Source organism: Trachinotus anak, unplaced genomic scaffold (assembly GCF_046630095.1).
Source record: "Trachinotus anak isolate AG129_WGS33_773 ecotype Australia unplaced genomic scaffold, CSIRO_AGI_Tana_v1 ptg000012l, whole genome shotgun sequence".
Classification (NCBI taxonomy): Eukaryota; Metazoa; Chordata; class Actinopteri; order Carangiformes; family Carangidae; genus Trachinotus; species Trachinotus anak.
The window spans coordinates 2,479,370-2,495,154 of record NW_027273863.1 but is presented as its reverse complement, the minus strand read 5'-3'; the positions used below and the strand labels follow the sequence as shown (position 1 = coordinate 2,495,154).

At 44.5% G+C, this 15,785-nt stretch overlaps 2 protein-coding genes across 3 annotated transcripts; both read right to left on the bottom strand.

The window, feature by feature from the left end:
- Positions 1–822: 822 nt before the first annotated feature.
- On the bottom strand, positions 823–6,299 carry LOC139629293 (uncharacterized). Its single transcript, XM_071491830.1, has 6 exons — positions 6,157–6,299; positions 4,578–4,800; positions 4,097–4,333; positions 3,295–3,450; positions 3,079–3,171; positions 823–2,195 (listed from the first exon to the last, which is right to left on the bottom strand). The coding sequence occupies exons 1-6, from the start codon at positions 6,297–6,299 to the stop codon at positions 1,833–1,835; spliced, it is 1,215 nt and encodes a 404-aa protein (XP_071347931.1). The 3' UTR covers positions 823–1,832.
- A 1,914-nt stretch (positions 6,300–8,213) lies between these two features.
- LOC139629873 (zinc finger protein OZF-like) lies at positions 8,214–12,920 on the bottom strand. Of its 2 annotated transcripts, none has more exons than XM_071492803.1 (3): positions 11,545–12,920; positions 8,582–10,228; positions 8,214–8,532 (listed from the first exon to the last, which is right to left on the bottom strand). In XM_071492803.1, the coding sequence occupies exons 1-2, from the start codon at positions 11,699–11,701 to the stop codon at positions 9,513–9,515; spliced, it is 873 nt and encodes a 290-aa protein (XP_071348904.1). In that variant the 5' UTR covers positions 11,702–12,920; the 3' UTR covers positions 8,214–8,532; positions 8,582–9,512. The 2 variants fall into 2 exon arrangements, with proteins under 2 accessions (XP_071348904.1, XP_071348905.1); XM_071492804.1 differs by having other exon boundaries at positions 8,214–8,540; positions 8,598–10,228.
- Between the last annotated feature and the right edge of the window lie 2,865 nt (positions 12,921–15,785).

Below are 15,785 nucleotides of genomic sequence, written 5' to 3'. Positions count from 1 at the left end.
TTAATTTGCTGCATCACACAACACATCATATTACCCACACACTGACTGTTTACTGACTGTTTACTAACCTCAGTTATACTCGACTATTGTGGGTCAGTAAAGGGTTTGTGGCCTCCTGTGGTAACAAGTGGAGTCTGGTCTCTGTAGTTAGATTTCCCAAAGTATTAACCCACTGTGACATCACCCACTGGTTTGTGAGCTGCTGTTCTGAAGCCTCCTGTTTGTCCATCGCCATCTTGGTTTTTTGAAACCAGAAGAAACCATATCTGGGGGAGAGGGTGGAGCTGAGGAGGAGTGAGGGGTGGAGCTGACCTGCTCTGTCCTCTATCCTGATTGTCAGATACAGTCTGTCAATCACACGGTAGCCCCGCCCTAATCACCTGATTTATGGTCTATTTTCCTCTAAATAGAGCATAATTTAAGAAATGAACATCATGTTGTGTTGAAGACTTGAAACTAGAGACTGAGACCAGAAACTCATCAGGAAAATGTTTACTGAGGTAATAAATCAAGTGAGAAGTAGAGACATTTTCCCACTTCAATACAATCAGACTTTCTTTTTCCCCTGTACTGAATATTTTGCAACAGGTGTAGAATTCATTTTATATTTTGTGTTATATATTTTGTTAAAAGGTTTGTAGTGGACCACTAGTAGTCTTGCTCAGGTATTATACTGTTCCACTGAATGGGGCTTTGTACTGCTGGACTCTTTCTTGGTTGGAGAAAAGGAGTGATCAGCATAGAGCTCCCAGAACTCCTGAGGCAGCGTCCCAGCTCGCCAGGTAAAACTTTCAGAAACTGGTTTATCTGCTTGGCTCAGGCGATGAGACAGTTGAGATGTGATCCAGCCTGATCCAGGATGTCTTTATTTTGAAATTAATGATAGGTGTGATTTATGTCTCTACCGGTGGATGCTCAAGACAGACTGTGTCCCACCCCCACGCCCAATACAAACAACAGCCTACATGACTTCATGCTGTACTGATAGGGAAAAGTCAAATACAGGCATTTCAGCACTGTAGGAAATGAACAGCGATGGCCGACACACACACACACACAGAGGAATTGGAAATGAAAAGTTGAAAACAATTAAAACAATACACCATTAAGCTGTGTTAACCCAGTGTGCTGGGTCGGGGGGTTGTGGTTCGTTCTACATTGGAGCAGTGCTCTGTGATTGGTGGGGACAGTTAGGGGGAGTTTGTCATTGAATCAGTGTAATTTTGGCCCCGACTACACGCTCCCACACATGGGTGCTCAGGCCCAGACGCACCCACAGTTTCAGCACCTGTGTTCACAATAATCTGGCCAAACCATGTCAATTTTTATCTATAATGTTCTTTAGACTGATCTGAGGTCAGTGATGCTCCATGAAACCTTAGGAAGTGTGAGATCAGATTTATGATCCAGACACAGATGAATAAACTCAGAGCATTTTATTTTTTAAACACAGGTTTAATTCTGTGTGTCTGTTCTGGTTGCCACCTGTCAGCACCAGGTGTGACCCTCTTCAACAGTGAACAACCTCTGAACCATCAGTTTACAAATGTATAAAATCAGTCTCTGTTTCAGAGTCATTTCCCTCAGGAGACAGTTGAGCCACAGCTCAGTACAAAACTAATCGGGTGAGAAAATACACTTCACAGTTTATATGAAACAGCAGAAGACCCTCAGAGACCTGGTGAAACAATCTTGAACGCTCAGAGAGGAAGAGGATGAGGACTTCATCACAGAATCTGAGACCCTCAGAGACCCTCAGAGCTGGTGTTAAAGTGATGTGGACAGTCTGAGGTCAGCGTTTCATGGTGGTGGGTCTCACACCTGAACCACAGTCAAACTGAGAGTACTCCGCAGAATCCAGAGACTCTCCTCAGACCCCGAGTCTGGTGTGATGAGTGTCCTTGCTCGGCTCGGCTCAGGAGCTTGTTCTTCAAGCTGATGTACTTGGATGTTGGTTTCAGCTGCAGTCTCTGTCTCTGAAAGACCTTGAAGGTTTCGGCCAGTTTGGGAGGATAATCCAGATTGAGGGAGCAGGTGAGGCCCAGGAGGAGGCAGCAGGCTCTGGGCACGTTGTCCAGACCCGTCAGGACCGGGGTCCCGTCGATGATGATGCCCACTGCGACAGGCTGCTGACAGATGTAGATCCTCATACTCTGAGCTTTAAGGTCCTCGTGCACTTTGTCCTCTGGTGTTCTCTGTAACACACACACACACACACACACACTCACGTGAGACTCAGCTGATGTGCGAGAAGAACAGTTGTATATTTTAAAAAACTTTAAAGGCCTTGTTTTTTTTTCCTCATGGATGAGGGAACCCTGATAAATGAGACCCTCGGCTCCAGAAGCCAGTTTTTTTTTTCCAGGATCATTTTTCTAACTTCTTGTTTTTTTCATCTGTGTCAACAACATCTGAGAGACAATAAGGAGGACTGTTTTCACAGCTTTTCCAAAAAGAGAAAGAAAAAAAAAGTTTTCTGGTAAAGAGACAGACTGAGGTAGGAGGTAAACAATTCACTCTCTAAACACTAGCGTCTCTCTCTCTCTTCAGCCTTCATGATGAAGTGTTTACGTCTCAGTCTGTCTCTTTAGAGGACCTCTGTGTGGCAGTCTGTCAGGGCGTCCATGACAGCGCCTGCAGCTCCTGTTGCCTTCAAGTTTTTCTGGAGGAAAGGTTTGAAATGCAAAAAGAAAAAAAAAGAAAAGAAAAGTGAACGAAATAAACATAACAGGACTGTTCTCCCATCACAGCTTATTACTGCTGTGGGCTCGTTGTAGTGTTACATAACTTGCTAACATGTACCTTGTGTTCAGTGTGTGGAGAAATTAGGAATCACTAAGAAAGAAACATGAACACTTTCAGGCCCGCTCAGACCAGCGGGTGGAGCACTTCACCCTCCGGTGGCTGAAGTCAGTATTACAAAAGGGAACTGTGCTCTGCTGATTGACTCAACGTGTTTAACATAGATGTTGTTGAGTGTGTGCGGGTACAGTGGTACCACAGTCAACAGTCAGCAGCCAGAACCAGAACCAGAACCAGAACCTAAAGCCCAGACCTGAACCCAGTGATGATACTCACAGAGTAGTCTGAGATGAGCTCCTGCACACTCTCCCCCATGTACTCGATGAGGCACCGCAGGGTCATGTCTCTCTTCTTCACTACATCAGGGTCCTGCAGTTAATCAGTGGATCATGAATCTGTTCCATCCCAGAATGCAACTCTCTTATTTCTGTTAAGTACCATCAGTTTGTCCCAAAAATGAAAAAAAAAAAAAAGATCAGGATCCGTCCTCACCTTTATCAGTTCGACCAACACAATCTTCATGCGCTGTCCCACAGCTCCTCGCTTGGAGTTGAACAGCTCCAGGAGCTTTGGTGTGTACCTGTCCAGCTGGGAGATGAAGGTCGACTCCAGGGGGACGGTGTTACACCTGCGGAACTCATCGTTTATCTGTAGCACAGGATTAAAAACACTGAGACATGCTGTAACACATGTGATCCGGTTCTCCTGCACCAAGAACAGACTGTGACGCAACAGCAGCAGTTCTCAGAGACAGACACAAGCATCCCAACTTTCTACAGGAGAAATTTCCACTAACGCCGAGGATGTCGTTTAAGAGATATTTGAAAAGAAATGAGGAAGTGAACTTTCAGAAACCAAGGCTTGTCAGCTCGGCTCAGATGATGAGGCGGGTCAGGTGTGATCCAGCCTGGACAACAAGGACACACTAGTCTCAGTCTGCACCACAATATCTCGAACGGACCGAGGCTGGAGGAACAACCTGACTGATCCTGGTGATGAACCACTGAACCACAGGTTTCCTCCATGAACTACAATGACAACAATAACATCATCACTTGATCTGTCATGTAAATAAAAACTAGACTTTAACATTACAAAACAATATAAACATGACTCACGAGCAGGTGTTTTGTTCTGCTGATCTTCATCACCTGTTTATGTAGGGTTACTGTAAACTGAGACATAGTCTGTGTGTGAGGTGTCTCCAGGTGGTTTTGGTCTGAGTCTAAAGTCCTGAGCTGGTTGTTTTGTATTTCCTGGTGTGACAGGAGAACCACTGAGTTGGTTTATTTACCTGCACTGGGTCAAAGAGGGCGGGCCACCTCTCTTTGAGCTCTGCCACCTGCATGGACTGGCCCACCACCTCCCTGCGCCTGCAGCTGTACGTCCCGGACATCATGTCATTGATCGTGTGCGTGTTGTCCTTCGTCCTGCTCACTGCAACCTGCTCCAGTCTAAGGCTCTCCAGGCTGCTGTCCGTCTCCCCGGCAGGATGTGGGGGGAGGAAGTTCACCTCTGATTTGTGGGGTTTCTAGATGTTCTTGGCGGGCTTCCTGTTGCCCTCCTGCTTGTGTTTCATTGTGTTTATCATCACCTCGGGGTTCCCATGCGCTTTCAGTTTGCTCCGGTAGTTTGCACACTTGTATTGGAGGCTTTGAAGGTGGGGATGGGAAAGACGGCAGGTCACAGGTTGTGCCTCTGACATGTCATCTACTGAAGACATGTCAGAGGTGTCGGGGTTGAGGGACTGACGTCATAATTATGCGTGGTGGCACATGCACGACTTTGAGAGTGTCTTTGTCCTTCAGGTCACTCGTAGAGGTCAGAGTGAAGAAGTCGTCAAAGTTGGCATCTTTGTACTGAAGGCCAGTGTCTGTGGTGATGGAGAGGGCTTGTTTAAACACTTTGATCATGTCCTCCACAGACGAGGGGAGGCCATTTTGGAAAGTTATCTTCTTGATATCATGATTGATGAAAATCTCACAGCATGTTGCATATCTGCAGGAGGAGGAAAGACAGGAGCTGTCACACGTCGACACAATGACATCTGTCTCCCAGGAAACCAGGATTTCTCACCATGACCACAAACTGAATTCATCTGTTTTTGTTCATTAAAGAACATGGACACACATAAACCAACACAAGCTGACAGAGGAATGACCACGTCACTAGGTGTGTTTCCATTAATATGCTGGTGGTCCGCAACGATATTCCAAGTGGCACAACAAATAATTTGCAAAACAGTACAATTCTGGTGAAAAGATGTAATGTAATTCTAAATAATAAAAATATCAATACCGTTTTTAAATGTTTTAACACGAAATGATCTTTACAAAAACATAAAAATGCTGAAAAACTCAAATTTTTTTCCTTCTTGTTTTAAGGCCTATCACTGTAAAAAGTCAATGAAGGAAACGTTTATGTTGTTGCAGGCTGGACCACACAGAGACAGATGGTGAAGAACGAATCATTAAAATAATGAGAATGTATTATTTGTCCTTGGTATTGTTACGGGGCCGGATGTGGACCACCAACATTTTTTACATTTTCAAGTGGGTCATGAGTTGGAAAAGGAACAAACTGGTTACATGCTGGTGGTGTCAATATGGAGCCTACAATTAATGCTAGGACCCCATCATAATCAAAATAAAATTAACAGTCTGAGCTGGAAAGAATAACAAAACAAAAACAAAAAAAACCTAATCACAGTATTCCCACAAAGTCACATAATCTTTTGTTCAGACATTGTCCTTCTCGCTCATTCTCTGCATCTCCTGCTGTAAAACAATCTCTGCAGCTCACTTTAATCCACCTCCTCCTCTGCTGCTGCTGTGAACTTCAGACACTGGTTCTCCTAAATTGTTTCTCCTCTAATGTCTCATAAACGTAACTCTGTGTCGTATTTAGGATTTTTGGAGGCTGGGAATGACTTCCGGTATCATCCCCTTCATCGCGACTACAAAGGTCATGGCGTAGAAAACCTGACGTCAGAGACAGAGTGTGATACTGGCATTGACTTAAAAATAACGATAAATTCTGTCAACATGATGAACAACATCTTTTACTGAACAACAACAATAACGACAACGACAACACAGTGCGCTGTTGTTTCTTTTTCTGCTTTTACTTTGAAGGCCCTAAATGCTCAACTTCCGCCTTTAATGTGTTTTGGCTTGACTCGGCGGCGGGAAGCGGAAAAACGTTTTTCTTCAACGCTGCAGAAACACAGCTGCGGCTCCTCATTCATTCAGCTCAGACAATACCTGAGGCCTGAGCCGTGACGTCACTGAGACCCAGACCCGGACACGTCCACAGACACTTCTCTCACCTGCTTTGTTGGTCCGGAACTCGGACCTATCATCCTCCAGCAGCCTCCGCTGGCGGTCGAGCTCCTCCTCATAGTTTGAAATGGTTGTTTCCAGCAGCCCGAATATCTCGTCCACCGCCACGGCGAGCCGCTGGTGGATGAAAGTTTTCACCGTCCGCAGAGTGGACATATTCCCTGGGACAGCAGAATGTGAAAAACCTGTTTCTCCGACCTTCCTACTGCAGTTAGCTCGCCTACCACTCTGTGACGTCACTAACCCCACCCCCACCCCCTTTACATGAGGGTCACACAACAACAGAACACTCACACCCCCACCTCATTACACCATCAAGTTAAACAGCACATCACACACAGTATTTGAGGTCATCGTTGATCATGTTTCATAAACTTCAATACAACATCTTCACAATCAGAACAAGTCCCACAGGAAATTCAATCCTGAGGGAGCACTGTGGAAAGAATCCCGCAGGATTGTTGCAGGGCTACAGGGGCTCTGCGGACCAGTCAGTCCCCTGCACATCAGAGGGCTGCAGGAAACATCATTGATGCTGCAGAACAAGTGGAGGTGGTTGTTGATCCATGATGTAGTGTGCTACTTGGATACAAGCAGGGGACTGACCTGAAACACCCTGTGACCCCAGATTCATCTGGTGTTTCAGGAACTAGACCACTTCACTTTTTGCTCACTGAGCTGTGTTGTAGATTTAATTTTAAATGGATATTTTTTTAGTTCATCTACTCTCTAAAACTAAATCTACATCACAACAAAATGTACACAAAGTGAAGGGGTCTAAATTCAGGAGTGAGGACGGTGCCCTGATAGAAAAGAAACCTCTGGCCCAACATATGCCTGGGTCCTATGAAAACCAGCATGTGGCCCAAGAATGTGCCGGATTTATTTTGTTCTCTGGGTGGGGGCATGTCCACACCACTTTCTGAAATGGACGATTTCGTAATTTGTTAAAAATGTTCTGAAAAAGAATTTGGACCATGGAATGTGACCTAACAACTAAGACCACAGAGATGGTTTATCTGTACTATAATAAAACTAAGTAAATATAGAAGAAACAAATACACATTGTCCAAATAAGAAAAAATAAAATCCCTCCAACACTGATGCTGATCAGGAACTTAAACAGATTCACTTTCCTCATGTCAAACATACACAACCGTAAATGTGATGTTGGCATCGTCCTCAGGAGTTTGAAGGTGAACAGAGTGAACAGCACGTCCAGCCCTGAGGTGGATGGACTACGACAGCAGAGACCACATCAGGTTCCACTTCCTGACAGCAAGACCAGAAACCTGAGGCTGCAGTGGACACAGGTTCACCAACACTGGACTGATGAAGACCAGGTCTGATGGATCTGGATTTCTGCTGAGGCAGCAGATGGTAGAATCAGAGTCTGGATCCATGGACCCAACCTGTCCAGGTGGTGGTGGTGGTGGTGTGATGGTGTGGGGATGTTTTTCTGGACTCACTTTGGGCCATAGAACCAGCCAGTCCTGGTCTGGATGTCTCAGTCTATCTGAGTGTTGTTGCTGACCATGTTCATCCTTCATGGCCACAGTTCACCATCTTCTAATGGCTACTCCCTGCAGGATAATGCTCCATGTCACAAACTGGTTTCATCAACATGACAGTGAGTCCAGTTCAGTCTCCAGACCTGGATCCAGTAGACCCCCTTTGGGATGTGGTAGAACAGGAGACCTGCAACATGAATGTGATGCAGTCTGTCAACATGGAGCAGAGTCTCAGAGGAAAGTTTACCATCTGGATCCAGAACCTGAAGACCTGAGGAACTACCAGAGTTAGAAATAAAGGATCCATCCTCTGTGGATCTTCCTCAGGTTTCCTCCATTTTTGTTTTTGAGGAGTTTTTCCTCTTTGATCCGATGCTCTATGATCTGAGGGTTTCCTGTGCTGTCAGACTGTGAAGTCTGACAGCACAGGTTATTGTGGTGTTTGTAAACAGTTGTCATCTCTGATGTTTAGTGGCACATACATAATAAATAGAAGAGTTGCCTGTCGGTAGAACTGATTTATTCACTATGTGTTTAAATAACGACAATGACAAATGTGTCACATTGTGTTCTCATTGTTTATTGGTTCTTCAACACACATAAAAATCCCTGACTCGTTTTCCTGTTGTGGTTCTAAACCACTGAAACCTGTTAGATGCTCTTCAGAGTCATGATCCCTGATCTCCTGTGCGTGCAGGACAAAATGCTCCACTGCGAGAGACTCATGTCACAGATATCTGAGGTACATGTGATGTTAATTATGAAACTGGTCTCAGGTCAAATCAACCAGCCAGTTAATATATGATGCATCTGCAGTAACCAATGTTTTGTGTGTTCAGGTGACACTCAGAGACCTTCAGACCTGTAGACCCGTAGACCTGCAGACCTGACCTGTAGACCTGTAGACCTGCAGACCCACCTGTAGACCCATAGATCTGCAGACCTGATCTGTAGACCTGCAGACCTGTGTGGACTTCAGCTGGTTTGAACCGGAAAACAAAGGCATGCTGATGGAGTCAGACTGCTAAAGAATAAAATGATTGGAGGCCTGAGTGATGTCACTGTCCCAGAGAACAAAGAGAAACTAGATGGTGAGGTATAAAGAGTTCAGCTGGAGTTAACTTCACCTTGTTACATCATCTGAACAGGAGTTGTGATGTCGATGGTAACTCATATATGACTTGTTATTGAAGTATGATGTCATCACTTGACCTGCTGACTCAGTGTGAGTGTTTGATGAGCACATGATCACACAGTAAACTCCCTCTCCTGTCCTCAGGAGTCCACACACTGAGTCTTCATGCTGATGAACTGTATTCTCACTGTGACTGTGACTCTCAGCACAGACTGATTCACTTACTTATGATCTGGTTTGTTAACATGACACATTTTATAAAGCTGAAGCTTAAAGCTCAACTTTATGTTTAAATGATACGTCAACATTTTAATCTGATCGTGTTACAGCTGTTTATGCCACAGGTTTAATAAATGTTCTTTTTATCATGAAGCTCATATTGTCGTCAGGCTGCAGGTTCAGGCTGTAAACATGGCCACAACTGCCACTGAACACTGTGGAGAGTCTGCCAGCAGCATGATGAGACATCTGTGAGCTGCTGTGACTTTCCCAGATGAAAGATAAAGAAAACTTTATTGATCCTAAAGGGAAATTCAAAACGTTGCAGATGTTAAAGGTGAACCTCAGGCCCTGACATGATACAGAGAAGCTTCTAGAAGAGCTCAGTAGATGGACATTTACACAGTTGGTGCTGGGACTTCACCTGGACCAACACCCTACAGCGTCCCTCTCTTTGTGAGTCTGCTGTGTGACGGCTGCGCTCCTGTCCTCTCTGTCCGTCTCTCACCAGCACAGTTTCTCCCGTGTGTGCACCGTCATGTGCTGCGTCAGGTTTCCTCTCTGAGAGAACCTCTCCCCACAAACTGGACAGTTACACGGTTTCTCCCGTGTGTGGACGGTCAGGTGCTGGGTCAGGTTTCCTTTCTGAGCGAACCTCTTCCCACACAGAGAACAGCTGAAGGGTTTTTCTCCGGTGTGACATCTCATGTGTGTCTGTAAATGATGCTTCTGACCAAATCTTTTCCCACACTTTGAGCAGCTGAAGGCTTTAATGCTGCTGTTACGTCCTGCATCTCTGACAGGAACTGTCTCTACTGTCTTGGCTTTCCTGGTCCTCTTGCAGTCATCAGCACTGTCTTCAGTCTCAGCTTCATAAGAATGTGAGCTCTTGTTATCAGATCCAGAGAGAGATTTCAAACCAGATACTAAGATCCTCTCTGGTTCTGGTCCTCCACAGGCCTCTTCCTCAGCCTCTGTTTTCACGTGCTCAGCTGAGCTGCAGGCTGGAGCCTCTGTCTCTCGGCTCTGCTCAGCTTCCGTGTCCTCATGTCGTCCTTGCACCTGAGCCGTGATCTCCTGACTGCTCCAGAAATCCTGTTTCTCCTCTTTAATGTGTGGGCGCTCCAGGTCCTCCTGGTCCAGGTTTGGACTCCACTCCTGCTGCTCAGACAGAGCCTCTTCTTTAATCACCAGCTGCTGCTGCACAACTGCAGAAAACACTGGAATACAGACACAGAGTCCAGTTTAAGTTAACCCAAGATTTAAACCTTTGCTAACTTTATTAACCAAAGACAAACCTGTTTACACAGCTTGTTACCAGGAAAGCAGTAACACAGTACTACACTGTCTGTCAGTCTGTCAGTGCTGCACTCTGGTCTACAGTGACATATCCCAACAGCTGTTAGAGGCATCACCATGAAATGTGGTTCATGCTTGTTCCCCTCACGATGAACTGTCATAACTTTGCACCATCATCAGGTCAAAATATTTATTTTGTCCAGTACAATACTTTATGACCAAAAACCTGCAAAGCCACTCACATTCCCATCAGCCTCAGCTGTTGTTTATGTTTAGGGCCAGTTAGCATGCTAACACACTAAAGTAAGATGGTGAACAGAGTAAATGTACAAGCTATTGGCACCAACACGTTAGCGTTAAAGTACAGCCTGACTGAGGCGTCAGCACGGCTGTAAAATAACCCACATGTGACTGGAAGGACTACGAGATCTGTCAACAGGAAACTGGTGAATCTGGTGACGTCTGAAAACAGGAAGTCTTAGACAATCAGTCGTTCCAGAAACACTGTGGATTCCCCCACGTTGGGATGAGTCTTTTTGCTTCAGGTGTGATCTCTCTCGGCATTTATCCTCCATAAACACAACTGGAAGCCTCAGTCAGCGGGAACAGAGAGATGGGGCGGAGCTACTGAACAGGTGTATGGGACAGGTGAGCAGCTGCAGCTCTGGCAGAGTGAACAGGAGTCAACTAATGATATATTCAGATATATCTTCAGACATCATGTGTCCCTGTGACATCAGCTGATCTGAAATAAGTCCAAACATTTATCATCACAGACATTAGTAACATGTGGGATTCATATGTTCTGAACTGAGGCCAGTGAGTGAAATGTTCTGTTATTATCGTACAGGCCATTCATCTAAGGACACGCGTCCTGGAGGGTAAATGAGCTGCAGCTGCAGACACACAGACAGGTGAGCTCTGACGTCACCGTGAGGTTCATCAGCTGATTCAAAACATAAATACAAACATGAGTCCATGTTTGAGCAGTTCATGAGCAGCAGGAAATTCTAACTTGTGTCCGACAGACAGACAGACAGCACATTACCTGTTGGCTATCATACTTTTATTGTGAAAATCCAGGTTGATATTAGTAAAATAAAAGTTCATATATTTGCGGATAATGAGAGGAAAAGGGAGGAAATAGGCGTGTTTTTGGTTCCAGGTGAAAACAAGATAGCTGAATAAAGAGGCTAGTTTCGTTAGTAACAGGACAGTAAAGTGGTTTCACACCGACCTGCTCTGTGCTGCTCCGAGTCCAGCAGCCTCTGATGGCGGCTCTCCAGCTCCTCCTCGTACTCGGTTATAGCCTTCTCCAACCGGTCGATCACCTCCTCCACCGCCGCCGTCAGCCGCTGGTTGATGAAAACCTTCAGACCCTGGAGCTTCAGCATGGTCCTCCGGTGAGAGGTCAAAGCAGAGCTGAGGAGAAACTGAGTCCTGATTAAAACCCCACAGTCTCCGTGGTGCTGCTGAAAACGGATGTGGTGGCTCCTCTTCTTCTTCCCCCCCCCCCCCCCCCGGGTTTCCGGGAGACTTGCGGCACATTGCCCCCACAGGTCGGGGCTAGATTGCAGTTCGGAGCGGATCTATTTGTACAGGCGTAACCCTGAATTAAAGGGCCGCTTCACAGCCCTGACTGATTTAGTTAAGAAGGATCATAACCGGATGAAATGACCCGGAAGTATCTAAGTGGCAGTCATGATAACAGCTATTCCAATTCTTTAATTGATAAGGAGCTTCAATCCTTTAGTATATGAAAAGCAGGGGGTTTCCTTTACGAAACAAAAGGAGAAAATGTCCTTCCCACAATTCCTTGCAGCAGCGACATTTAAAACAACGCACCTGTAGATATACTGGGGGCACCATCACCACAGCTGACCCACATAAATGTAGAAACATCAGAGCATCTGTTTAATGTTGGTGAAACGATCCAACACTGGTGTAAATCCTGGTCTGAGCTCCAAATCCATAAATATAGGTTTACTCTCTTTAAATCTGTCCAGGTTTCTAGTGAAAGAATATCATCATAACAAAATACTATTTACATAAATGTCATTTTACTTTACCTCTCCCATTGTGCAAAACAATAAACTTTTCAAAACAATTTTCTCCATTTAAAAAATGTATAAAAAGGTCAAAAGCATCCATATTGGGAAACTCTATGTCTGAATATAATTCATTCTGACCTTTTGTTCAGTTCCTTATTTTTATTTGATTATTATTTTAATAGATCAACTTTCTCTGCATGTGTTTTATTATGTTTTATGTGTTTTTATATACAGTCTATGGTTTTATTGTCCATGTGTTATACATAAAGCTGGTTTAAAAAAAAAAAAAGCAGTGAAGGTTCAGTCTGATTCTCTCTGCATCGCTGTTGTCTTTTCTTTAAGTCCTTATGACCTCTCCTTCATGTCTTTCCTTGACCTCACGACATTTTCCATCAAAGTCAAGGAAAGGTGGTTAGGAAAGGAGATTAGTTAGACTTTTCGACCACAGCCATGATCCTGCAGCACTTGGCCTTACCATATTTCACTCCCAACTCCTGCCAAGGCAGTAGAGGCATATTCATTCATCCATGTCCCTAGGATTAGTCTGCAACACCGTGGATCCGCTCACTCATCGCCTATTGCCTGGTCTGCAATACACCCTACCCCAGTGTTGATCCCAATGGGTGGTGGGTCCACATGGCAGCGGCTCCATGTTGTTTCTTCAGGCTGAGCTCAACCAGGCCCCATGGGTCAAGGCCCGGCCACCAGACACTCGCTGCTGAGCTCCCCTTGCCAGTCTGGCTCCAGGAGGACCCAGTTGAGGTGGTTTGGGCGTCTGATTAGGATGCATTCTGGGTGCCTTCCTTTGGAAGTGCCCTTTCCTAACATGCTGGAGGGACTATATATTCTATCTGGCCTGGGGACGCCTCTGGATCCCCCAGGAGGAGCTGGAAAGCGTTGCTGGAGAGAAGGATGTCTGGAATGCCCTGCTTAGCTTGCTGCAAACAGGACCTGACCCTGGATAAATGGAAGAAAATGGATGGATGGATCCAACCAACTGTTTTCTCCTGTTTGTGGATTCCAAGGTGTTCCCAGTCCAGATGAGATATACAATCCCTCCATCGTGTTCTGGGCCTGCCCCTGAGCCTCCCACCAGGACATTTGAGGCATAGTATATTTTCCAGTGGACCTTTAAAAGGTTGAGAACCACTGGTCTGGTTCAAATAGTCTCTGAGTAAGGGAGAGAAATACAGAGTGTTGCAATTGTCCCCAGTCTTTGCTACAACGTACAAAATTGTTTTCTTTCCTCTGAGCAGTCAGTGCTGTAACTTTACCATGATCTCTGTTTAGTCCATTTCACCAACGCAAACTAACATCACCACTCTGCATTTAAAAATAACAGGATTATACTCTGGAGAAAAGTAATACTTTTGAAGCAGTAACACTGAAGTGTCAGGCTGTTATTGGCATGATGTGCAATGATCTTTTAGATTTTACACAGCCAGTGTTGATCTGATTTCAGTTCGACGTGTGTGGTTGTTTGTTTGTTCAGTAGGAAGGTTTACAGTGTTCTTTAGGTTGTGGGCCTTTTCTGGAAAATAATTACTTCAGTTTTGTGGACTCTCTCTCCTCTGTCCATCTGTGTGGTTAAGATTTATCCTGGGAGATTCTAAATGAGGCATTTTTCTGTCAGATCCCTCCACATCTGACGTTTTGTTTTTCAGCCACCAGTGGGCGACACGACATCTATCTGGAGTCCACACACCACTACACTGAACCACAGTGATGTTGTGCAGGTAAGAATTGTTCATGTCTACAGAACTGTATTTTAAATACAAGTGGAGGTTCATTTCAACCGATACCACATATTCTATATCTACGATGTACAACATGTAAAAAGTGGTGATTTGTGTTATTTTTACTTTTTGATTTTTCATTCTATTTGCGCAAGTTACAAAACAATAAAACAAAACGAGTAAACCTGAATCATCTCCATGACAACAGGGCGGCTCCATCCACTGGTGCAGACTACAACATGATTAAAAAGAAGAAGTAGTTCTGTCCTCCAGACCTGGTTGTAACCCCCTTCATCCAGAGCCCAGCAGGAAAAACTCAACTCTGCAGCGATGCAGAATGATGCAGGCAGACTATCAGTCTAGTCTGAAAGAGGAGACTCTGCACATGTTACCTGTGAATTTTAGGATTAAATTGAATATGGGTGGGACGACGTTTCAATGATCAGAGCTGTTTCACCTTTGAACCCAGAGTTTCCATGTTCCTTCACTCTTCAGGAGTTTTACCTGTTGGGTCATTAACTACATTAAAATCCATGTGTGCTGAAGGCTCAGTAATTGTATTAGCAATGGTAGAAAGTAAATAAGTACATTTACACTCAGTACTGTCTTAAGTACAATTTTGAGATACTTGTACTTTTCTTGAGTATTTCCATTTTATAGTACTTTATACTTCCACTCCGCTGCATTTCTTTCTACATTATTGTAGTTTGTACTACACTTCATTTATTTAACAGCTTCAGTCAAACAAAAAGTTGACTGTCACTGTATCATTGTCCATCTGTATTTACAGTCTGTATGTGACACTGTGGGAGAAGACCTGCGGCTGAATGGTAAAAGTCTAACTCAGATAAAAGTGAACAGATCTGGAGTAGTGCTGAGATGTTAACATATGATGGAACTACACAACAGGAGTTATTGTTGTATTGATGTTTGTGTTAGATGTAATAAATGAATGAAAAGGAGAAAGACAGGAAGAGGAAAATGAAAGTGATGGTGACTAATTAAAGGAAAAAAATGAAAAATGAGCAGAGAGCCAGGGCGATAGCAGAGTTCTGCAGGAACGAGTCCTAAAACCCATGTTATCACTTCCTGTTCAACATGAAAACCGATCTCCTCACCAGTCCACCTTTACAGCCTCGTTGTGTTTCTACAAACTGTCACTAACTCTGTCAGAGGAAAGGCTTCTGTAGAAGAGCTCAGAGCTAAATCACACTACAAGCTGAAGTTTAGTGGTGGTGACGGTGAAGTCATGTGACTGTGGTGTCGTTGGTTTAGAGCCTAACATGAGCTTTTTACTGCTGCTGATTGTATTTAGGCTTCAAACATCATAAAGTGGAGTCATTAGTGAAGATTATCCAGCTGAACAAAACCTGTCAGGATCAGAAACTGTTGCTGATTTACTCTAATCATCCAAAACACAACAGAGATGATGGTGATAATGACTTCAGGGTTGGACCATAGAAATACATCATCCTGCAGCTTTCTGTGTCTCCATCCACAGGTCACAGGCATCACTGATGGATTGATGAGTATGAAAATGATATGAATTAAATGTTATGGTCTTCACAGTCACCTGATCTCAGTCCAGCTTCTCCACCAACATCATCAACACACCAAAAGAGGGAATATCTTAAGGAAGAACAGTATTCATCCTCCAGTAGAGTTCAGAGACGTGGAGCATTGAAGCTGTT

What these genes read in the sequence shown, in the direction of transcription:
- LOC139629873 (XM_071492803.1), bottom strand. Translation starts at nt 11,701, where the DNA reads ATGCTGAAGCTCCAGGGTCTGAAGGTTTTCATCAACCAGCGGCTGACG. An exon ending in CTCGGAGCAGCACAGAGCAG is followed by an intron (nt 10,229 to 11,544) that starts GTCGGTGTGAAA and finishes TCTGTATTCCAG; the next exon opens with TGTTTTCTGCAGTTGTGCAG.
- LOC139629293 (XM_071491830.1), bottom strand. Translation starts at nt 6,299, where the DNA reads ATGTCCACTCTGCGGACGGTGAAAACTTTCATCCACCAGCGGCTCGCC. An exon ending in ACACTCTCAAAGTCGTGCAT is followed by an intron (nt 4,334 to 4,577) that starts GTGCCACCACGC and finishes AAGAACATCTAG; the next exon opens with AAACCCCACAAATCAGAGGT. An exon ending in CCCTCTTTGACCCAGTGCAG is followed by an intron (nt 3,451 to 4,096) that starts GTAAATAAACCA and finishes CCTGTGCTACAG; the next exon opens with ATAAACGATGAGTTCCGCAG.